The following is a 25,842-nucleotide window of genomic DNA, read 5'->3' as shown; positions in this document are numbered from 1 at the left end:
AAGTGCAGCACAGATTCATCTCACTGCCTCACTACTGAGCATGTACATAAAGTGCAGCACAGATTCATCTCACTACTGAGCATGTACATAAAGTGCAGCACAGATTCATCTCACTACTGAGCATGTGCATAAAGTGCAGCACAGATTCATCTCACTGCCTCACTACTGAGCATGTACATAAAGTGCAGCACAGATTCATCTCACTACTGAGCATGTACATAAAGTGCAGCACAGATTCATCTCACTGCCTCACTACTGAGCATGTACATAAAGTGCAGCAGATTCATCTCAGTGCCTCACTACTGAGCATGTACATAAAGTGCAGCACAGATTCATCTCACTGCCTCACTACTGAGCATGTACATAAAGTGCAGCACAGATTCATCTCACTGCCTCACTACTGAGCGTGTACATAAAGTGCAGCACAGATTCATCTCACTGCCTCACTACTGATCATGTACATAAAGTGCAGCACAGATTCATCTCACTACTGAGCATGTACATAAAGTGCAGCACAGATTCATCTCACTGCCGCACTACTGAGCATGTACATAAAGTGCAGCACAGATTCATCTCACTGCCTCACTACTGAGCATGTACATAAAGTGCAGCACAGATTCATCTCACTGCCTCACTACTGAGCATGTCCATAAAGTGCAGCACAGATTCATCTCACTGTCTCACTACTGAGCATGTACATAAAGTGCAGCACAGATTCATCTCACTGCCTCACTACTGAGCATGTACATAAAGTGCAGCACAGATTCATCTCACTGCCTCACTACTGAGCATGTACATAAAGTGCAGCACAGATTCATCTCACTGCCTCACTACTGAGCATGTACATAAAGTGCAGCAGATTCATCTCACTGCCTCACTACTGAGCATGTACATAAAGTGCAGCACAGATTCATCTCACTACCTCACTACTGAGCATGTACATAAAGTGCAGCACAGATTCATCTCACTGCCTCACTACTGAGCATGTACATAAAGTGCAGCACAGATTCATCTCACTACTGAGCATGTACATAAAGTGCAGCAGATTCATCTCACTGCCTCACTACTGAGCATGTACATAAAGTGCAGCACAGATTCATCTCACTGCCTCACTACTGAGCATGTACATAAAGTGCAGCACAGATTCATCTCACTGCCTCACTACTGAGCATGTACATAAAGTGCAGCACAGATTCATCTCACTACTGAGCATGTACATAAAGTGCAGCACAGATTCATCTCACTGCCGCACTACTGAGCATGTACATAAAGTGCAGCACAGATTCATCTCACTGCCTCACTACTGAGCATGTCCATAAAGTGCAGCACAGATTCATCTCACTGTCTCACTACTGAGCATGTACATAAAGTGCAGCACAGATTCATCTCACTGCCTCACTACTGAGCATGTACATAAAGTGCAGCACAGATTCATCTCACTGCCTCACTACTGAGCATGTACATAAAGTGCAGCACAGATTCATCTCACTGCCTCACTACTGAGCATGTACATAAAGTGCAGCAGATTCATCTCACTGCCTCACTACTGAGCATGTACATAAAGTGCAGCACAGATTCATCTCACTACCTCACTACTGAGCATGTACATAAAGTGCAGCACAGATTCATCTCACTGCCTCACTACTGAGCATGTACATAAAGTGCAGCACAGATTCATCTCACTACTGAGCATGTACATAAAGTGCAGCAGATTCATCTCACTGCCTCACTACTGAGCATGTACATAAAGTGCAGCACAGATTCATCTCACTGCCTCACTACTGAGCATGTACATAAAGTGCAGCACAGATTCATCTCACTGCCTCACTACTGAGCATGTACATAAAGTGCAGCAGATTCATCTCACTGCCTCACTACTGAGCATGTACATAAAGTGCAGCACAGATTCATCTCACTGCCTCACTACTGAGCATGTACATAAAGTGCAGCACAGATTCATCTCACTGCCTCACTACTGAGCATGTACATAAAGTGCAGCACAGATTCATCTCACTACTGAGCATGTACATAAAGTGCAGCACAGATTCATCTCACTGCCGCACTACTGAGCATGTACATAAAGTGCAGCACAGATTCATCTCACTGCCTCACTACTGAGCATGTCCATAAAGTGCAGCAGATTCATCTCACTGTCTCACTACTGAGCATGTACATAAAGTGCAGCACAGATTCATCTCACTGCCTCACTACTGAGCATGTACATAAAGTGCAGCACAGATTTACCTCACTACTGAGTATGTACATACAGTGCAGCACAGATTCATCTCACTGCCTCACTACTGAGCATGTACATAAAGTGCAGCACAGATTCATCTCACTGCCTCACTACTGAGCATGTACATAAAGTGCAGCACAGATTCATCTCACTGCCTCACTACTGAGCATGTACATAAAGTGCAGCACAGATTCATCTCACTGCCTCACTACTGAGCATGTGTGACATGCAGAAATAGTGCCGTTGCTTCAAAAGCATCCAGCAACTATGAGTTAACACAGTCACAAGAGACAGGAAGTGTTGTGCTTCAGAAGCATCCAGCAACTAGAGGGGTTAACACAGTCACAGGAGACAGGGAGTGTTTTAGCAGAGCCCCAGGGGGATTATGAGAAACTTGTTATTGTAGTCTGGCTGAAGCCGAAGAGAAAGGTAGTGTGTTATCTGTATCGGACAGAAGGCAACTGAACAGGATTCAGATCAGGAGAGAAACTAAACACAGGTCAGATAATACTCTGCACTGTTAGTTCAGAGAGTTTATCGGGCAGAAAGATAAGGACTGGAAGGAATTGTGTCACAGGGATCATCTCCCTCATCAAACCCCTCCCCCCATCTCCATGCAGGATAAAGAATGCTGTGTACTAGTGAGTCCTTGTGAAGGAAAAGCCTGTGGTTGTGTATGCATAGATGTGTGCTGCAAAGAGATCTAATCTGTGCTGAATTATGCTACTGAAGAGACTGACATTACTGTGCCTACTTTATTAGACTGTACTGTAATTAAGATTGTTACTGTAATATCCCTGAATTGTACTGGCCGTGCTTCCGATTAAATTCCACTGTTTAACTGTTGAAAAAGACTCTTGTCAGATGTGTCTGGTCAGCAATTGAATCTATCGTGTGCCTGAGAGAAGCTGCAGCCTATGGTCGCCCTGAGTAATGGTTCCCCCAGGATTCCAATGAATTCATGAAACCCGCCCTATCTGAACCTAGCGGCGTGCGTGTAACACATGTACATAAAATGCAGCACAGATTCTTCTCAACTAAAAGCCGAGATCCTTAGATCAGGAATAGTAAAGACATTTAAAGGACACTTCATAACTTTCCCAAATGCTTATGAAAAAATATTCCCTACAAACTGCATTGAGCTACTGCACCCAATTTATTATATATTCTAGGAGTCGGTGTCAGTCCATTTTATTCCGACTCAGACACCAGCAAAATGGACACCGACTCCAGAGCCCTGGTTTTTAGATTGTTTTCCATATTTCATATTGTTTATACATAAATAAATATATATTATTTTTTTTTTATTGAAACATGTGTACCTAAATTTTTTTTTTTCAGTTGAATTTTTTTTTTATGACACATTCCCTTCAGTTCTTTCCCTGGAGTATCATTGTAGGGCTCACTCTGCCAGGCTTTAGTGGCTGAGCTCCTTGGAAACCAGCTGTACACTGTGTAAGATAAAAGCTATCACAGCAGGAACATGATAGGAAAGAAAAAGCAAGTCCCTTGTAAACTTGCTTCTTTTCAAGCTGTCCTACTAACTAAAGCAATTTAATAACATGAAAATACCACTTTAAACAAACAAAAAAATGTATATATACACTGGTGATGAGCGAGCCATCAGGTCCTATGATTAATAGCCCCTCACGGTGAGGCTAAGTGCCTACGAAGAAGAAATGCTCCGGTTTTTTTCTGCATCTCCCTGGCAGGAAAAACGCATGCAGATTGTACATGCGTTTTTCCTGCCAGGTAGAAGCGTTTGTCAAGCGTTCTTCACATGCATTTCCGCATGCAGGTTATCAAGCGCTTTTCCAAGCGATTTTAGCATCACTTGGAAAGTGCTTGACAACTTGGTCACACTATATAAATCCATGCAACCGGCATGGATTTATATAGTGTGACCAAGTAATAGTTAAAAAAAAGAATAAAAATGGTAAAAAAACAACAAAAAACCCCATTATACTCACCTTCTGATGTCCCCCGCTCTCTTTCCCCGGTGCGTCCGGTGTCTTGGGCGCAGTCAGCGGTTGAGTGACCTGTCACATGACTAAATGATGTCATGGAAGGTCCTTTTACACCACCGCGAGCCGCAGAAGACACCGGACGCACAGTACAGGAGACCGGGGGCCATCGGAAGGTGAGTATAATGTTTTTTTTTAATTTTAATTCTTTTGTTAACTACAGGTACTATGGTACCCAGGTCTGGATGAGAGTCTCCTCTTCTCCAAACCCGGGTACCATCCACACATTGAATCACTTAATATCCGCTTGTGCACGTGTAGTCATACGGATATTATGCGATTCAATGCAAGTCAATGGCGGCAATTACGCTGCGTTTTTTCCGCAATGATAGGCTGTGTTCACACGATGCGTATTTCATGCGTTTCCGCGGCGTTTTTGCAGTTGCGTAAACGCCGCGGAAACGCATGAAAAACGCATGGTAGAAGGGCAGCAATGTTCCCCAATGGAAATCCGCATGTGCTGTGCCCATGATGCGGATTTTTCCGCAGCGTTAACGCTGCGGTCAAAAATCCGCAGCATGTCAATTAATTTTGCGGAAACGCGGCGATTTCGCCGCCATTGACTTGCATTAGAACGCGCCAATTCCGCAAGACAGCATTTGTACTTGCGTAATTGGTGCGTTCTAATGTGCGGATGGTACCCGGGTGTGGAGGAGAGGAGAGTCTCATCCACACCCAGGTACCATTAAAAAAGCTGTAAAAAGAAGAATAAAATAAAAAATAAATGTATTCTTACCATCTGTCGGCCCGCGCAGCGCTCCCGCTTGGTTCCCGGCACTTGCAGTGAGTTGTAGGACCTGCGGTGACGTCAGAGTCATGTGACGGGTCACGTGACGCTGACGTCGGCAGGTCTTTCAATTCAAAGTTGCCGGCAGCCGGGAGAACGGAGTGAGCAGGACAGCGCGGGCCATCGGAGGTAAGTATATACACTCTCTCGGTTCACACTGTATAAATCCATGCTGTTTGCATGGATTTATACAGTGTGACCTAGTTATCAAGCACTTTCCAGGTGATGCTAACATCGCCTGGAAAGCGCTTGTCAATCTGCATGCGGAAACGCATGTGAATCTGCATGTGGATCCGCATGTATTCTGCAGGAAAAACGCATGCACAATCTGCATGCGTTTTTTCTGCCAGGGAGATGCAGAAATGATGCAGAAATTTTCTGCTTCATTTCTGCATCGTGTGCACATACCCATAATCCGCAGCGGAAATTTCCGCATGTGCACAGCACATGTGGATTATCATTGGGGAACATGGCAGACCTTCTACCAAGCGTTTTTTTAAGTATTTCCGCGGCGGAATTGCCACTGCAGAAACACTTAAAAAACGCATAGTGGGCACACAGCCTGAGTAACGCATCAACGCCCCTGTGTTCTGCAGAGAAGGTCGCTGCACAGTAACGTGCGTCAGCCAATCACAGGCCACACATCAGACATGTGGCGCAGGGTATCACGTGACCCCACACTAGGGTCAGTCACGGGCCTGCGCGCTGAGGTGCAGTCGGGCGCAGGCTCCCGCAGTGGCGGCCATTTTCCGTACGTCTAAAGCCATTTACTTCATTTATGTCATTTCGTAAACGAAGACAATCACGAGTCACCTGGAAGACAGGAGACTTGTTCCCTCTCGGCCTGAGCTAGACCAATTGTCGGGCTATGTGGGGGAGCTCAGTACTCCCCCTACTGAATGTGAACTATCGGCCAGTCTTTTGAATGAAGACCGAGCGGCTTCTCCAAAACACCTAATAAATAATGGACCAAGTCACGTAGTTGTCACTTGGTACATTCCAATGAGTTTGCCTGTGTGGCCTCAGTAAGCCCGCTGCTATGTGAGGGGTCGGCCCCGTGCAGCGCGGGAGAGGCTCTCCTACATCATTCCTACGCACGATGGTGCGGTCACCGCCTCTTAGTTTCAGTACTTGACCTCCCCTCTGCTGGAACATACCAACTCTTTGAGCGTTGTTCACTACGCAGAGCATTGTGGGATCTCTGCTCAGCGGAGCGGCTCAAGGCTAGTGATGGGGGTGGGGATTACTTACACTGCAAGTGTTCGGCAGTTAGTCGCGTTCATGGTTCTCCCCTAAATTTGCAGCCAGTGTGTACATCCTAATACACGTTATGCCGGATTGAAAACGGGTGTGTCTGGTTTCTGTTTTTAGGTCGGCTCTGAAAATGTTTGCGATCCTCCCCCTGACGCGGCCGCTTGTTGGTTTCGCCCAGGAGCGTGCTGGTGTGTACGCGCGGTGAGGGGGTTGTGTTCCAGCCGTTGTGTCTCAGTGAGGCCTCCGGTGTCCGGTCTTCCTCGTTCCTGCTCGCAGCCTGCTCTCTGCCGGAGCTTTTCAGCGCTATGTCGGTGGCCTTCGCAGCTCCTAGGCAGCGGGGGAAGGGCGAGATCACTCCCGCCGCCATACAGAAGGTAACACAAAAGGACCAGGGAGGACGGTGCCGTACACAGCGCTGCTGCCTCCCTGGAGGCTCGGGGAGAGTGGTCCTCCAGCACTGGACACCATAGTGTGTGTGTGTGGAGGGGGGCACAAGTCATAGAGGGAAGGTTGGTGGGTGACTTCCCCCCAGGGGTTACACTAGTGAGTGCATCCTCCCAGGAGCAGAGCTGTGTACTGTGCCTGGAATCCAGCTGAACAGGACTCTGGGAGCTGCTGATTGGCTGTGTACTGTGCCTGGCGTCCAGCTGAACAGGGCTCTGGGAGCTGCTGATTGGCTGTGTACTGTGCCTGGCGTCCAGCTGAACAGGGCTCTGGGAGCTGCTGATTGGCTGTCATTTATCAGTGAGATCTGTCGGGTTCTGAGTCTTCTAGGAACAGAACTCCTGTGGGAAATGGATCTGTGACGTGCTGCACACAAGCCGAGCCCCATATATCCCGGTGGCCAGAACACGGCCCGTTGCGTTTCTGTTAGGAGCTGCCATTTAGCACAATAAATCTATCGCTTGGCGTGCTTTACTTTTTCACCTGTTTAATGTGATGGAGCTGGTGACAGAAGCTCCAAACTGAGAATCCAGCTCAGAGGAGAACATGGGACTGGATTCACAGCTACACAGAATGAAAACCCCAGGTGTCTGGCATAGCACATTGAGAGTGGGTGCCCAATGTCATCAGGGCTAAAATGTCCCACATGGAACAATGACTGTAAAGAGGTTGTCTCTTACTAAATGGGGAAAACTTGCCAAGTGCTTGTAAAAACAGGAACTTTTTAATCTTTTTTGTTCCGTTGTGTACAAGGTCCTTAGCCACCTCAGAGGTGGCTGGTGGTCTAGGCAAAGAGTGATCGCTTGCAAGCGCTGTCCAAGCTTTGGATTTTGCCGGCTTCTGGCCCTCTGTGCTTCTCCCATGCTACAGAGGCAAAGTTACCTAGCAGCAACATGGGAGAGCATACAGTCCGGGCCCAAACTGTCAGTCTTATGGAGCACATCAGGGAGTGGGTGGCCTCCTGAAAAATAGCAACAGGAGTAAACCCCTTTTAGGCTGTATACGCACAATGAGTTTTTGACTTTTGTGTATTTTCGCTCCTTCAAAACCGCATTGTCTTACAGTTCCAGCAGAGTGGATGGGATTTATAGAAATCTCCTGCCCACTATACTTCTTTTTTTCATTCAGCGTAAACTGAAATTTTTCAGGCGGCCACTGACATCTCTATCAGCGCTTCACTGGGGGGCGCTTCTTGTTGCCATTAGTTTTTTTTGCAAAGGTATTTGGAAGCAGAATACACAGTGTACAGCAAACGTGGGGCTGGCAGTCTAGAATTCATGGCATCTGTTTGCAGGGGAATCTTCCCCTGTCCTTTCCCTTTCGTGTAGCTTGTTAACGTAGACTTGGTGAATATAAGGTGCGAGATCACTATTGAAACTGCCGACTTCTCAGATATGTTGGGCAGATAGTGCGCACGAGAGAGGCAGGATGTGTATGGGCGCTGCCAAACAAAGGGGAAAAATGGAAGTAAAAAGGAAGATTTGTTACAAAAAAATCTAACGCATTTCAGTTGCTGTCTTCTTCCTTCAGGTCATTTACAGACACCACTTCATACAAGTATGTAAAAATAAAAAATATTGCAAACTATTAATAAACTTGTCAATAGAAAAATGCTTAAAATTCTCTATGCGCTTTTATGTCTGCACTTACTAATACAAAACGCCAGACCAGACATCATGCTGACAACAAGGCATGCTGGGAGATTTCCGCTCCAAAGCCTTCCAATAGTGAATGCCTCTCTGGATTACTGTAGTCTATAGCCCAGAATCATTACAAGATAACTGCAAATACATTGCTATACTTATTTCAGTTTTTCCATATAAATCATATCTTCAGAACAAGTAGAGGGATTGAGTAGCTTAGACCACCCCCTCTGTGTGCCTTATGGAAGTCTGGGGTGGGGGGTATGTCCTGTCCACCACTGGGTGGTTTATTTGCCAAAGAGGTTACCTTAATATGACAGCCGCCTAAAAATAAGTCATTTGCCGCTCCTCTCTCCTTGCTCGTATCCATTATTGTTTTTTTTTTTTTTTTATTACAGATGTTAGATGAGAATAATCACCTAATTCAGTGTATTATGGATTTTCAAAACAAAGGAAAGACCTCCGAATGTTCACAGTAAGTAACAGGAAATTCTAGAAATAGTATTCATTTGATCTATGACCATGTAATTGGTTTGTCCCATGGGAGCTGCCGTTATTTATTTGGTGGGTACCATGTAACACGACTTCTAAGGGCAATGTGCGTCTGCTCCCTCGACGTGTATCAGCTTAAGGGTTCCAACAACCAGCCCACTGGTGATAAATGGCTCACTTTGACATTTTCATCTGCTCTTACATAAAATCATAAATTCCAATGTTATGTGAAATAGCAATAGAAATAAATGAGACGGAAATTGATTGCCAGGTGTCCGGTCCCAATTATTTCTCTATCCAGCACCATGGAAACCCATCTAGGGTGACCGTTAACATTGACAGTTTTTTTTGTCTAAATGCATTAAAGGGGTTGTCCAGTAGTGTGCCAGCCTGCTTAACCACTTCAGTGCCCCACTATAAAATACAGAACAATCCATACTCCCTTTTCGCGGCAGCACCGTTCCTGCATGATGACGCTGCTGTCCTCAGTGGATCATCTGACTTTGTTGTCATGTGACCTTATAGCCCATTAGAGGTCACATCCGCTCTGACAGAATAGTAAAGGCCGCTGATTAGCTGTCATGTGACCTGCTATTGTTTTAAATGGGACCCTGAATTGATTATTAATCCATTCCCAACATCTGCCATGTAAGGCGTAGTGGGAAGTGCGTTCCCACAAACCGCTGTACTTGTACGGAGTAAGGATTTTTCCTGCCCTCAAGCAGAGGTGAAAGAATCATCAGCGGATGTCCGTTCTAAGTTATAGTTGACACCCTGGTGTAACGGTTGCGATCGGTGCTGGTGATCGCAGCCATTTACCCAGTGAGATACTTCTGTCAGCAGGGTGGCTCATTCTTTACCCCATCGACACCTTTCCATTGCAATCACATGGTGCCAATGGCAGCCACAATGACCTCAATCCCTCCTTATTGCAAAGCCTAACACGCCTCCTGCCAGTGTAAGATTGACAGACCTATTACCCTGAAATGCATACGTTTAGAATTAGACCAGCAATGAAACATCTGAAAGGGTAAGGGAAAAATATTGTAGAATTGTTTCTCGGCTATAAACCCTTTCTGTGAAACAAAAAAAACCTACACATTAGTATCGGCACAGCCGTACCAACCCGACCTGTAAAACTGTCCTGTTTTTTAAAGTGAACCTGTCATCTGATTCATGCTGCACATACCGCAGGTAGCATGAATCCGAGCCATGCTACACGATTGCAGTCAGGTATATTTTACTATGAAACTCTGTTGTTTCAGAGAAAGTACGGTATCTTTTAAAGATCTGGCCAGAGACAAGACTGCTACAGCTTCACACCCAGCCGGCTCTTCCATTGCTGCTACAGACAATTGACAATTCTCTCCCTTGAGTGTACATATTAAGAGACCTGTCAATCACCTGCAGCAACGCTGGAAGAAGACGGATATCTAAAGTACGTTTTTTCTGAAACACCTGAGCATTTCAGAGTAAAATAGGCTCTGATTCATTGCCGTCCATGGTTGACAGAATGAATCCAATGACCAGTTCTCTTTAACTTGTATGGTGAACACCATAGAAATTATAAACACACCAAAAGTATGACTCCCATTATACTGACACGCAAAAAAATGGAATAAATATAATCAAAAAGTCATTTATTTAAATAAAAATATCGATGTAAACATCATCTCGTCCGGCAAAAGTTGCAGCTATAAGAATACGATGCTGCAAAAACAAATTATTTGTTGTGAAAAAAAAAAAAGTTTAGTGTGCAAAAGTAGGAAACCAAAAAACAAATCTATATAAATGTGGTATCGCTGTGATAAAACTGACCTGAAGAATAGTTTTTTTAACTCCTTTATCGCAGAGGGAATGATAAAAAGAAAAAGAAAACCATTCATGAATTACTACTTTTTGTTGACTTTTCTGCCCAGAAATTGGGAAATAAAAGGAACCCATTCCTTTTCCCCAGTTAAAAATAAAAAAAATATAAAAACAATACTTATTTTAGTACTGCCTTATCCTATCAAAATATAAATTAATTAACCCGATCGGTAAATGCCATAGCGAGAAAAAACTGAAACACCAGAATTGCAGTTTTGGTTATCAAAAAAGAATGCAATACAAAGTGATCAGAACATAGTATGTACCTGAAAATTGGGCATAAAACAACTAGCACAGCTCCATTTATGGAAAAATTGCTATTGATCTCGGAAAATGACGACAAAGAAAACCTATTTATTTTTTATCTTTTTGCAAAGTTCAGTATTCTATTTAAGTCACTTAAATAGTAAAACAAACTTTACTCATTTGGTATCACCATAATCGTTATTATGGACAACCAGCGCTCCCGCTTGAAGTTATAAAAGCTGCTCTCAAAAAAGCACTAATTGCCTGCATGCTTAAAAGTGAATTGAATACACAATGGCATGAGTGCGCTATTAAACTATATCGGAGAATATATACAGACGGTGGGTCAATGTGAGCCACCGAGCGCTTTAAAGGGAATCTGTCACCCCCCCTGGGCAATATCAGACCTCTACTATGGCCATACAGGGTATAGAAAAGTAAATCTATACTTACCTGTATGGCCCATAGCAGAGGTCTGATTACAGAGAAATCTGGTTTTATAAAGTCTGTTTTCCAGAGACTTGGCGTCCGGGGGATGCCAAGCAAACCCCTCCTATCGTCTGTAAACGATTGTCTATCTTGGTTATCCGGATGAATACATTTGCTGAATAAACTAACGAGGATGTAATCTGATAAGGGTAAGGAATTCCAATTATTTCCACGGCCGATGACGTGCGGTGCATTAGCTCATAACTTTTAGTATTCTACACATTTTTGTCTGTGTGGCACAAATCCCTTGTCACTAGTCTATCTTACTTTAGAGTATGCAGGGACAAATGCTGCAGTCAACAGTGCTTTGATGGCTTCTGTCTGAATCCCTGAAACGGGTCAATTGTGTCCCCTTGTGCGTTTGAGCTGCTAATTTAATTTTCAAGAAGAATAACTGAGGAATGGCCCAATGCAGTTATAAGAAAAGATGGTCCAGCATAATTCCACTAATCGGACAACCCCTTTTCAATCAGTATATTTACCCCAAGTACAGTTAAAACACCTATACTCACCTCTTGTGCCGGCTCTGTTCCAGCTGTGTCACCACTGGCTCTCCCAGGGCTGGTGTCACATTGTTACAGTATGTAGCCACAGCTCTCACTTACTCCAGATGTATGACTTGTCCAAAGGAGGAGACAGTGAAGTGGCCATTCATCGGCCGCAGGGATTGTATGACATTATGTCACGCAAGCCCCGGGGAGAGCCAACATCACTGCAACAACGGCTGCACAGTTGAGTTGAGTATATAGGTGTTATTATTTTACTTGACAGGTCCAAATACTTTTATTTCTATGTTTTTGAAATATATGAATGAATTTCCTATTCGTTTTTTCTGTAATGTAAACATTCTTTTCTTACTATAGGTATCAACAGATGTTGCACACGAATCTGGTTTACTTGGCCACCATAGCAGACTCAAATCAGAATATGCAACCTTTATTACCAGCAGTGAGTAGAGAATATTATGGCATTACATGGTTGTGAAATTTATTATTTTTTATTCAGCGCACCATTATGGTGCTGTACATACAAAATACCGTGGCTGTGGAGCCAAACCTCCAACTCCGACTTCTCAATTTCCATGACACTGACTCCACGACTCCCTTATACATTGCTCATGTTTAAGTGATAAATTTACTGTAGTAAAATGGTAACATCAGACTTTTAATCATTATTATGATACAATAATCAAGCTATTTAGATAGAACATAAAATATATTTATTGGAATACAACTTTAGAACAAAAAAACTTTTGCATATTTACAATTTATTATACACTATGCAGTAAGTGGGAAAAAAACATTTTTCAACAAAAACGTACTGAATAACATTTGCGCAGTCTATGAATTTGTTCTGAGAAATAATATCGCCTCTATCAGATCCTCCTTCATAGATGACCTCAAATCTGACCTAATTATTTTAAGGCTAGAGAACAACCTCTCTACACTAACTTGGGTAGGTGGCAAAGCAGTAACCACATGGGCAACATCTCTAACAATTTCAGGGTATAAAGGAATTGCCCCGTGTACAGTCAGTTTTGATGAACGATTGAACTCTTCTACTTCTTTCAGAGCAAGTGAAAAATTTTGTAATTCCACAATTGCCTCTTTTCCAGCACGTCTCCAAGATGGAATCAATTTTAAGGGTTCTGGCAGCAATAGCCAATTTCCTCACTTTGCTACTCAGAGTTGCAGCATGTCCCTCTTGCAGACTATCTCTTATTGCTAGCTGCAGTGTGCGAACAACACAGTGCATGTGATGAATAGGAGGGAGGTGTGAAGCAGCTTCAACAAGATCACGTAATTGTAAAGAATCATTTTGCTGTTCTTCTGTAGTAATATCGGTTTGTTCCTCTGTTATGGGAACAGGACTGCGGCCTTCCATCTCCAACATACTGAATCAGAAATACTCTTCAAGCTGCTGTTCACCTTCATTATTCTCATTCATCAGTTTAATTGTACTTATCATGTTTGAAGCATTATCAGTTATAATAGCAATACAATAGAGATTACAGTGGGAGAGGGCCCTGCCATTGTGAGCTTACAGTCTACGGAGTACATCGTTTTTTTTTTTTCTTTTTGTCTACTTTAACCCTTTATGGATCCTGCAGTTTTTTACTTTGTGTTAATGTAAACAGCTTTTTTGTGTGGTCAAAAAATGACCAGGAAATATGATTCTCCAGGTCAGTACAGTACAATTACTGCAGCACTAAAGTTGTCTGTTTTAGTTTTTTAGTCTTTTTTTTTTTTTTATTATTATTATTATTTTAGAAGTGGAAAAAAAATTCTGTTATTAGTAGGGGAAAACAAAGCCATTTTCTGAGATTAACAAAGTTTTTTTTTTTTTTCCCTGTCCATGTAGCTGTGTGAGGGAATATTTTGTGCGCACTGAGCTTTTATGTTACCGGTAATTTTGGGAGACAAATGACATTTTGATCACTGTTAATTGCATTTTTATTCTTTGAAGTGCAGCGACTAAAACATAGCAATTCTAGTGTTCTTATTTTGTTTTTTCCCCTTTTTTGTCATTTTACGCATGGTTTAAATTTTTTTTGTTCAAACTTAAACCTGTCTTTTGATCGCATGTACTATAATATTTCAGTATGCAGTGAAATCAGGGATCTACTGATACGGTGCACACTGATGATGGCATAATTTAAGTGCTGTTGTCAGTGATAGACAACAGCATTTAAATGGTTAATATGCAGCAATCGGAGCGAACTCTGGTTGCAGCAGCTACAGACAGATGCCAACTATGTAACACAGCTGGCATCTGCCTAGTATGAAGCAGGATCAGTTCCTGAGCCGGCTACATGCTTTCCTTAGCAATCTGTGACATAATTGTACATCATACGTCATAAAGGAGTTTTAGTTGCCTTGGATTTACTTTTAGTTAATCCAAGTCTTGTAGATGTATGAAATAATATTCCAGACGACAAAAGGGTTTTTCTCACTTTCTACATTTATCACCTTTCCACATGATTGGTGATGTATGTATTATCTTTGGGGACTGCTGAGACTCTCATAGATCACGGGAAGAAGAGGTCCATAAGTCCCACGTGTGAATGATCATACATACGCTTAGCCACTCTATTTTGACAGGGGACTTTGAGACCCCCTTGAAGGAAAACAAAAGCGGAAAAACGATGCGGCCATAATGTTACATGTCTGATCTATATCAGCCTCATCTTGTGAGAGTGAGGAGGCTCACCATGAACATTAGATGGTCAACCAAAATCTGCAGGTTCAACACGCTTTTATCTAATGTGTATGGAGGCCTTGCTTCTTTGTTTCCCTTCATCTTCAAATATTTTATAGTTCTTCCCTTCACTGGAATGCGGCTGTAATGTTTTGTGGAAGAGTTTAGTGTCTATCTAAGGAATGTGGAGAATTTTGAGATCTGTAACAAAAAAAGAAAAATCCAGCTTAGTAGTAGGTATAGTCAGAGAGGAAAGATCAGTGCACTTCTGTCAGGGAGAAAACAGGCGAAAGGCTCTGTCCAGACTGTACTCCCCCCCCCCCCCCCCTTCCCCTCCACTCTGCCCTTGTGGTGAGGCTGTAGTCCGGCCTAATGTCTATCAGATGTTAGGCTTTGTTCACACTTGCGTCTTGATGTGACATTTTTTGGAATTGACAAATGTAATCAATGTCCTAAATGGTTCAGTTGTATAATTGAGCTTCCAACTGTGATAATGAAATGGTATATGACACTTTCCAATGGATTAAATGATGCAAGTGCCTCTGTATCCACATCCTGTACCACATGGAATAAAGTATCTACATCATGTAATCCAGAGCTTCTCAAACTTAATCTTGGTCTGATGAGGCCCGAATATAATGTCTGAGCCTCACTGTCTTTATTGAGCGTCAATAGTCTATACTAGAATCAACAATATTTCTTAATTTTCCTTTTTTGTCACCTAAATCCAATATAATACCATGTACAGAATGAGTCCACTATGTGGGTAAACTAGAGAGAGAGAGAGCAGTTTATAATCACTTCTATTAACACTCCCTCCCCGGTGGCGCCTCACCTAAATCTGTGTAGCCATCTTCACGGTGAGCAGCACCAGTTTATTCTGTGGTGAGTGCTATAGTCATGTCTTATGCTATTAGATATTTGGACCAATCTGCTGTACCGCTGAGCACACCTATTCGTTTTGATAGCACCATGTCCTGGCAATTGTTGTGCAGCACAAGTTGGGGGAGTTGTAGTACTAATAAGTGAAAGGTAGCAGTGGCAGACTTAATTTTTATGAGCTGGAAGTATAAGAAGTCCTTTTGTTTTTGCAATGCAATAACCATATGACCTGGAGATAGGATGTAATAGTGGCTGCAGAGTGAAATAAAACTTTTTTTTTCTCCGTTGCAGAGCAATCAAAATGTTTGGCCCCTAATCAGCAAGTTTCTCAGTGCATGAGATGTATTACAGACACACTGATCTCCTGGTCTAACCTGCATTAGTCAGTGTGGGGAAGAAGGGACAATACAGCTGAGTTTAGCTGTGTCACATTACAAACCCTTCTGTCAGCTCTCCTGATTACTGTGTCAGTAATTACACTTTTGTCTGCTGTGCTGACGCAGCATGAAATTTCTCTGCAGTGAGATCAGGGCTATCATTATGTCTCAAAGAGGAATTACTTGCCTGTTTTGGAATACTCCTGTGTGAGATGTAATGACGCCTTGCACTTTTCTCCCTGCAGGGCAAGCACAACAGACATGTGTGAGGAAGGATGATTTCCTCAATAATAATAATCTTTATTTTTATATAGCGCTAACATACATAATCATCGCTGTCCTCATTGGGGCTCACAATCTACATTCCCTATCAGTATGCCTTTGGAGTGTGGGAGGAAACCAGAGAACCTGGAGAGAAACCCACGCAAACACGAGGAGAACATACAAACTCCTTGCAGATGTTGTCCTTGGTGGGATTTGAATCCAGGACCCCAGCGCTGCAAGGCTGCAGTGCTAACCACTGAGCCACTGTGCTGCCCTAACCGAATACACATAACATTGTAGGTTATAGTTAAATTAGTGCTAGATGTACAATTGACGAAGGAAGGTTGAACTTGATGGATCTAGGTCTTTTTTTCAACCTACAGTACAGACCAAAAGTTTGGACACACCTTCTCATTTAAAGATTTTTCTGTATTTTCATGACTATGAAAATTGTACATTCACACTGAAGGCATCAAAACTATGAATTAACACATGTGGAATTATATACTTAACAAAACAGTGTGAAACAACTGAAAATATGTCTTATATTCTAGGTTCTTCAGAGTAGCCAACTTTTGCTTTGATGACTGCTTTGCACACTCTTGGCATTCTCTTGATGAGCTACAAGAGGTAGTCACCGGAAATGGTTTTCACTTCACAGGTGTGTCCTGTCAGGTTTAATAAGTGGGATTTCTTGCCTTATAAATGGGGTTGGGACCATTAGTTGTGTTGTGCAGAAGTCATGTGGATACACAGCTGATAGTCCTACTGAATAGACTGTTAGCTGCTTTTTTTTCTTGCCATAATACAAATTCTAAGTAAAGAAAAATGAGCGGCCATCATTACTTTAAGAAATGAAGGTCAGTCAGTCCGAAAAATTGGGCAAACTTTGAAAGTGTCCCCAAGTGCAGTTGCAAAAAACCATCAAGCGCTACAAAGAAACTGGCTCACATGAGGACCGCCCCAGGAAAGGAAGACCAAGAGTCACCTCTGCTTCTGAGGATAAGTTTATCCGAGTCACCAGCCTCAGAAATCGCAGGTTAACAGCAGCTCAGATTAGAGACCAGGTCAATGCCACACAGAGTTCTAGCAGCAGACACATCTCTTCAACAACTGTTAAGAGGAGACTTTGTGCAGCAGGCCTTCATGGTAAAATAGCTGCTAGGAAACCACTGCTAAGGACAGGCAACAAGCAGAAGAGACTTGTTTGGGCTAAAGAACACAAGGAATGGACTTTAGACCAGTGGAAATCTGTGCTTTGGTCTGATGAGTCCAAATTTGAGATCTTTGGTTCCAACCACCGTGTCTTTGTGCGACGCAGAAAAGGTGAACGGATGGACTCTACATGCCTGGTTCCCACCGTGAAGCATGGAGGAGGAGGTGTGATGGTGTGGGGGTGCTTTGCTAGTGACACTGTTGGGGATTTATTCAAAATTGAAGGCATACTGAACCAGCATGGCTACCACAGCATCTTGCAGCGGCATGCTATTCCATCCGGTTTGCGTTTAGTTGGACCATCATTTATTTTTCAACAGTACAATGACCCCAAACACACCTCCAGGCTGTGTAAGGGCTATTTGACCAAGAAGGGGAGTGATGGGGTGCTACGCCAGATGACCTGGCCTCCACAGTCACCAGACCTGAACCCAATCGAGATGGTTTGGGGTGAGCTGGACCGCAGAGTGAAGGCAAAAGGGCCAACAAGTGCTAAGCATCTCTGGGAACTCCTTCAAGATTGTTGGAACACCATTTCCGGTGACTACCTCTCGAAGCTCATCAAGAGAATGCCAAGAGTGTGCAAAGCAGTCATCAAAGCAAAATGTGGCTACTTTGAAGAACCTAGAATATAAGACATATTTTCAGTTGTTTCACACTTTTTTGTTAAGTATATAATTCCACATGTGTTAATTCATAGTTTTGATGCCTTCCGTGTGAATGTACAATTTTCATAGTCATGAAAATACAGAAAAATCTTTAAATGAGAAGGTGTGTCCAAACGTTTGGTCTGTACTGTATGTAACTATGATTACTGGCAGTTTGGAGGGAGGGGCAAACAGCAGAGGTGATGATTCTGTGACTGAGAAGATAGATGGGTTTGTAATGTGACACAGTTAAGCTCTGCTGCACTGCCCCTTCCCCGTCCCACACATTGACCAATGCAGGAGGTTTGACCAAGAGAACAGAGCTGTATCACTACATATCACACTGAGAAATCTACTCTGAGCTATGGTAGGGGTGTTTTTCTTTTTTTTTCTTTTTTTTTTTTTTTTGTGTTGCTGTCTTTTTATGATTGGTCAGCATCATAGAGGGGGAAGAAGTGCACACCCTCAGTGAGAATTGTCTGATAACACCCACTTAAACTTAATGTACACTAACTCATTAAGATCCAAATAATTTCTAATATCTCTGCAACAGACAAGTGAAATAATATAAAAAAAAAAGTTTTATTCCTCTCTGAAGCACCTCTTTCATTTCGTGTCCGTTTCAACATGAATAATTTGGTGTCGGGGTCTCTGTAATAGGTGTTTGTTTTTAGCAAAATATTTCGCCATTCTGTGGATGGAAAATCATATTAGAATAGCAATATTGTGGATGAGATTTTACTCCTCCATGTGCTGCAGAGATCATCCACAGTGTAGTGTAAGTTGATTTGTGCTGCTGATTAAAATGTGCATTGCGCCGTTTTCATTCATTGCCACTTTATAAGGGAGAAATGTGCAGCAAATCCACAGGATTTCCAAAGCAATAAGTGGCACATGCCCTATATAAGTAGCGCATAAATTACATATAAACATGGAAGTGGTGGGGTGCAGACGGCCATTACAGGCTTCAGTGATGTGCAGTAAGTATTTTTTATACTATCTGTTCAGTTCAAAACGCTTTTTTTTTCTACATTTTTTAAAGAGAACTCCTTATTGATATGTTGTGAATATCAATATTTATTAAAGCAGAGATCTCTTTATTGCCATTGGTGTTAAAAAGATCCTCTGCTCAAAAGGTAGATTTAGTGGTGGACAGCCAAAGGGTTAAATCAATTAAAATGCCTACTCTGCTGCTCCCACATTCTCGCCATGCTGGGAGCGGCGATGTCCCCTAACTGCTGCAGCCGCTGATCGGCAACTCCTGACCCTGCAGCCCTGCAGGTCACTGGTGGTCGATGACATCAGCTGAGACTGTGAGAGAAGCAGAGTATGCATTTTAAAGGGAATCTGTCACCAGGTTTCGTCACCTAATCTGAGAGCAGCAAAATGTAGAGGCTGAGACCCTGATTCCAGCAATGTGTCACTTGGCTGCTTAGTGTAGTTTTGATAAAATCACTGTTTTATCATCAGGAGATTATCCCTAGAGGACTAGTAAACCTGCCTCCATTAGTTTTGCACATTCATGAGCTCTGTATAGACCTGCTCCCAGCACTGATTGGCATCTTTCTGTGTGCACTGAATATGGGCAAAAAGCTGGCAATCAGAGATGTGGGTGGGTTATACAGAGCTCAGCATTCAGAGAACTGCTAGATCTGCAGCAGATAAAACGTGTTTTTAGTAAATTGACAACTTGCAGCCCAGTAAGTGACACATTGCAGGAATCTGGGTCCTTGCTGCTACATTATGCTGCTCTCAGATGGGGGAGCAAAAACCTGATGACAGATACCCTTTAAGGCCACGTTCACACGTTCAGTATTTGGTCAGTATTTTATCTCCGTATGTGTAAGCCAAAACTGGAATGGGGGGGAAAATCCAGAAGTGACGTGTTTCTATTATACTTTTCCTCTGATTGTTCCTCTCCTGATTTTGGCTTACAAATACTGATGGAAAATACTGAACATATGAACATGGCCTTAAGTGTTTTAACCAATTAGCTTTTTAATTTGAACTAAGGAGGACGTGTATGTGGTGACCTCATCGCAGGTGAAAGCTGTAGGTTTTGTGCACATCAGATGGCCAATGCCAGGCACTGGAACCAGTTTATATCACAAATAGATGCTAAAAACTGAAGTCAAACGAGCTGTAACGTTTTGGCTACTACCAACAACACCTTATACTGATAGCTGATGAAAAACCAGCAGGTTTAGCTGATATTAATAATGTCTAGGGCTGATTCTAGTCGTCCTAGTATGACTGAGGAAGCAGAGGACAAATAGCGCAGCAGATGAGGAGCAGCAAAATTGTCGTTTGAGATGGCATACAGATTAGATGGTGTGCCCTTGTAGCTGGCACTGCAATATGTATCTGTAAACTAGATAACATGCATTATACATGTCCCCAAATATTTGTCATGGGCTCCATGGCTTTTGGCAGTGAGCATTTCGACCTATGATGCCTGCCATGCAAGTCTGACTGTTTTAAATATATAATATTTTATACTTTGCATTAAATATTTTGCAAATCTGCTTTAGCTCCCCACACAGAATATGCCTATGGGTCCAGCAGGGATGAATCAGAGTGGCCCTCCGCAACCACCACGCTCACACAACATGCCTTCAGAAGGAATGGTAGGAGGGGGTCCGACTGCACCGCACATGCAAAACCAGATGAACGGCCAGATGCCTGGTAAGAGTCTCTTCTCTAAGGTATTAACACCAATGTTGCTTAGCAACCAATGATCGTGGGGCCCAGGGGATACTAGATTGTTGATGACAAAACTGCTTGGAATCCCCTGGAGTGCGCGCTCTCTTACAGTTTGTTCGCTCTGCAGCTACGTGACCTGTATTCACTGCTTATCTTTCTGCCCTTGGGCTTTGATGTGGCTGGCACTCAGCACTGCTGTGATGAGCAGAACTGTCTAAATTTAGTCTATGCGAAACCGCACATTACAGCTGGCTCTCAAAGCTTTGTGTCGAGAGGTTGGCCATTGGCTCCGCAAATGTAAATCCTTTTATGAGCGAAAAGGTACGGCTTTATTGCTTGCGGCACCCTTTCACTGCCAGGTCATAATTACATTTTTTGCAAGTTATGTGTGTCTTGTAATAAAAAAAATATGCTTTATTTATCTCGTTTGTGTGGAAGAAGCCTGGAATTATTCTTTATATAACATATTTATATTATAATAAGAGTAACCATTGATTAATTTTTATTTCATAAATCCAGTAGTACTCGTGAAATTAAGAAACTTCGTAATATGTCTTTTTAGAGAAATATATGCTTCTTTCTCCTACCACCATCTGAACATTTATTCTCAAAGATCTCAATTCATCGGTGAAATTCATAGAACTTTAAAAGCACCAACTGTATTTCATGAATTGAGAGCAAAAGGTCAGTGCAGGAGGAGAAAGGGTAGGGGTTTTATCAAAGAAATCTGCCTATCGGGCGTGGTTTGTTTTTGTTTTTTAATTTTTTCTTCCTAGAACCATGTCTTTTTTATATATATATAGATAGATAGATATTTTTTTTTTAATTTTTTGCTGCTACCATTTTTCGAGACCCATAACTTTTTACATGTTCGGGTGATGTAGGTTGGTGAGGGCTTGCTTTTTTGCACCCTGAGCTGACCTTCTTTTTTTTTTTTTTTTTTTTTTAAATTGATACCATTTTTTGGTAGATTTGATATTTCAATCATCTTATTGCTTTCCTTTTGCCTTCGTGGCAGTTCTGCAGTTTTGATATTTGTTTTCATTACTGCATTTACCAATCGAGTTAGTTCATATTCTGTTTTAATAGATGTGACTTTTATGGACGTGGAGATCGTGCATGCGTGTATGTGTTTTATTTATTTTAAATTTCCTAATTTTTTTTTTATTATTATTTTCTTGTCACTGTGTCCCTATATTTTGTAGTCCCATTAGGGGACCACAATCATCCAAGGACTTGTGCTGTATGTAGCAAAGATTACAGTCTCTTATGAATGCCAGTCACAGTCTGGATTTCATAGGAGTACCAGCATGACAGGCATCTGGGTCTTCAGCTGGCCCCCGCCGGCTGTCATGGTGATCTATCGGCGCCCCGCAGTTGAGATCGCGTGGGCGCTGATGGACAGTTAAAACAGCACAACCCTGTTCAACCCCTTCCCCTGGTACACGCACTGTAAATGCTCCTGACACAAATTGACAGCAACGTTTAACCGATTAAGAGCCGTGGGCGGAGCTCAGATCCACTTGTCATGCCTGGTAGAGGCAGATGATTGACGATCACATCCATCATTTGCAATCAAAGATGCGGGCTCATCCTCCGAGCCAGGAACAAAGTCAGGGAGCCGACATGTAATGGTATAAATGTACGTTTTATGCATTTTTAGATTCATTTGTGTTATATATTGGTTACAGCGTGTGATGGGAAAGTCTTATTTATTTTTTTCATTTTGCTCATGAGTTTTTTACAAAAACATTTCTATTTTTAATTTCAAGGACCAAATCATATTGCTATGCAAGGACCAGGACCTACTCAACATAACATGACGAATAACGCGATGCCTATGCCTTCTACTAATCATGGTTCCATGGGAGGCTATAATCACTCTGTGCCATCTTCCCAAAATATGCCAGTTCAGAATCAGTTGGGTATGAGTCAAGGCCAGTCAATGGGTAACTATGGTCCCAGGCCAAGCATGAACATGCAGCCAAATCAAGGTAACTAATATTCTTCTGTTTGTCATGTCATGTTGAGGTACATAAGTGATTATGATTTAGAAGATGATAAAGACTTTTGTGATGGTTGACCTTGACAACATTTTTATGGTTCTACCATTCATATTGGATAATTATGCAACTGATCTCTCTTAGGTCCAATGATGCATCAGCAGCCTCCCTCACAGCAATATAACCTGCCTCAGGGTGGCGGGCAGCATTATCAGGGCCAGCAGCCACCTATGGGGATGATGGGCCAGGTTACTCAAGGAAATCATATGATGGGTCAAAGGCAAATTCCTCCTTACAGACCACCTCAGCAAGGTATAAATTAACTCCACACGAATGCAATATTCATATGAGTGTCACTGTCAGCCTTTCTTACAGGTTGTGCAAAAAAAAAAAAGTGCCCCATTTGTCCTCAGTTTGTGTGTAGTAGTGCAGCTAATCCCTGTTCACTTCAGTGGAGCTGAGCTGCCATACCAGACACGGCCTTAGATGTGTCGGGCTATTTCTGGAAGAAAGTATCCATGAGCCATGTTGATCAAATTTTGGACAACCCCTTATTATAGGGGTTTTCCTTTTGTAGAAGCCTGACAACAAGCCTAGCACTTTGAGGTACCAGCTATTGAGACCCCCACTAATTGTAAAAACTGTGCAGAAACTGGGGACATGGCATCATTCAAATTAATAGGATTGCATTGTAGCTTCATGCTCAGTGAATGGTTTGAAGTGCCGAGAAGGAAAATTCTGAAGGATCCACAGTAACTGGCAGGGCAGTGGAGTCGTAAGCCAAACCTCCCACTCCTCAATTTCCATGACTCCATAGCACAGATTCATCTCCGCTAAAAGTCTAGACTCTTAGATCAGGAATAGGACAGACATTTATAGGACATTTCATAACTTTCCCAAATTCTTATGAAAAAAATATTCCTGAAAAAAATATTCCTCGCAGAGTGCATTGAGCTACTGTACCCAATTTATTATATATTTTAGGAGTCGTCCATTTTATACCGACTACGACTTTGGCTCCGACTCCACAGCCCTGGTAACTGGGTAGAACGGCCTCTTCATTCTAAGGATCTTGGTCCCAGAAGTCAGACCCACACTGAAGAGGAAGTGTTTCTCCTCCTAGCATTATGCAATCACTTCCTTTGGTGGGAAAACCCTGTTAAAGTACATAATGGTCTTCACTCCACTGTAGTCCTTCACCGGACCAAAGGAGGAAACAAATGTAGCACTTTTATTTTATTTTTTTACCATTTTTTGGGAGGTGACTTCTTGAGGGTATTGTAGCTGTATAAAGTCTGCCTAGTAGTGGAGAATTTTTAATGGGGTTGTCCGGTTACACAATATAAGTTACTTAGCGTTAGGTTATGTCATCAATATCGGTTAATTGGGGAGAGAAAACACCGGGGAACCCCCCTTGCCAACAGCTCCAGCCAGATGTAGGATTGTATAGAGCTAATAACAGCTGATCGGTGGAGCTTCCTGGTGTCGGACACTACACACATCTGATATTGATGATAGGTCATTCATAGTCTTACCAGACGATGCCTTTAAGTGCAGTAAATTGAGAATAATTTTTTTCCTTCATATTTATTAAGAATTTTATAATGAGATCTGCTACTGATTAAGTTATTATTGGAAGAGTAATTAGGAAAGTAATTCCTTAGAGACAATGCACCCACCTGTTATTTAGCACTTTTAACTGCGAAGTAGAGTTCGGATCTCTATTCCTAACGTGAAATGTGTTCATCTGTTTTCTAGGTCCACAGCAACAGTACTCAGGCCAAGAAGATTACTATGGAGAACAATACAGTCATGGCAGCCAAGGTCCTCCGGAAGGCATAAGTCAGCAGTACTACCCTGACGGTAATGGTCCTTTTATCAATGGGAATATTTCAGAACTATCGAAACTTTCTATTAGTAAATGGGTAATACAATTTGTCGTTGGTTAAGGCAATATAGTCCCTATTTAATAAGACAGCAATTTTGCCCAGTGTTTTACAGCATTCATGGTTTGGTTTTTAAAGTTACATTTATTGTGTGTGTATAGAAAGGTCTATTGTATAATAAATCTATATTATATGTTTATACTTTTTAATATAAATATATATATTATAAAAACTTGTCAAGTGTGATGAGCAAAATAGTGCTCAAATAAATATATTCTAGTGTTGGTTGAGGCTGCATATGGTAAATACCAATCTTATTTAAAAACAAGTAGAAGGGGAAAGATAATGTTTGATCCCTCTTCATCATACATTGCAATTCTTCTGTATGGCAGTGTATTCTCTGTCTGGGTTACACTAACAGGCAGCCTATTAGGCTTGGCCTCTGGAGGACCTATTAGGCTTTTGTGCATGGCAAATCATAGAAGTTATCCCTGAGTCTCAGTAGTACGACAGGGTATGAGACCTGTCTGCTCTCTGCTCAGTACTTTTGTGCCAATGACATATACTTTCCTGCTGCTCCATCAGACAGTGGTCACTTGTCACTCTGCAGATCAGTCTGTATAGCTTAAGATCTTTGCAGCCAGCTGTGCAAATGGTCATTATTTTTAACATTTATTGAGCGGTTTTTCAGGTGTGTTGCAGGTAGGATGCACTTAGAAACGACCCTGTGTGCACATACCCTTACAACTCCAAGAAGGAAGGCTTTGTTTACTCTGACCTGCGGTGTGATTTTTGAAATCCACAACATGTTAAATAGTCTTGCAGTAGCTATGCCTTTTTCCCACAGACTGTAGACTTTAAAGCACCACTCCAGCGGTTTTTTTTTTATTGCATTGCTGGAGTGGCTCTTTAAATGTAATTCCCCTGCTGCTGTCTCATACTCACCTGCTGCCACCTTCATCCTTTTTTAGAGTCGCTCCCGTCGATCTCTGACGAAAAGTGACCTGCCAGCAATTCCATTGTTTCATGGAGCCGCGCAGAGGTCACTTTTCAATAGAAGTCTATGAGAGCCTCATTCTGGCTCTCATAGACTTGCATTCAGAGTGTGTGATGTAGCTTCTGACTTCTGGCCCGTCAGAAGTTGTGCTCACAAGATGTCACCATAAAAACGGTGAAGATGCTA

At 42.4% G+C, this 25,842-nt stretch overlaps 1 protein-coding gene across 3 annotated transcripts in view; it reads left to right on the top strand.

Annotated features, from left to right (window-relative positions):
* The first annotated feature begins 6,455 nt into the window (after positions 1-6,455).
* SS18 (SS18 subunit of BAF chromatin remodeling complex) overlaps positions 6,456-25,842 on the top strand; it is a 30,149-nt gene continuing 10,762 nt past the window's right edge. For 2 of the 3 annotated variants that reach the window (XM_073679192.1, XM_073679193.1), the window contains exons 1-7: positions 6,458-6,675; positions 8,787-8,863; positions 12,348-12,432; positions 20,599-20,752; positions 22,543-22,764; positions 22,918-23,085; positions 24,532-24,636. In XM_073679192.1, the coding sequence (XP_073535293.1) occupies positions 6,607-6,675; positions 8,787-8,863; positions 12,348-12,432; positions 20,599-20,752; positions 22,543-22,764; positions 22,918-23,085; positions 24,532-24,636 (880 nt within the window). In that variant the 5' untranslated portion in view covers positions 6,458-6,606. Of the gene's footprint in view, positions 6,676-8,786; positions 8,864-12,347; positions 12,433-20,598; positions 20,753-22,542; positions 22,765-22,917; positions 23,086-24,531; positions 24,637-25,842 lie in introns of all 3 variants that reach the window. The other variant, XM_073679191.1, reaches the window with a different exon arrangement.

Source organism: Phyllobates terribilis, unplaced genomic scaffold, assembly GCF_046119375.1.
Source record: "Phyllobates terribilis strain yellow unplaced genomic scaffold, ASM4611937v1 Scaffold_4__5_contigs__length_816908805, whole genome shotgun sequence".
NCBI lineage: Eukaryota > Metazoa > Chordata > Amphibia > Anura > Dendrobatidae > Phyllobates > Phyllobates terribilis.
This window is presented reverse-complemented; position numbering and strand designations above follow the sequence as displayed.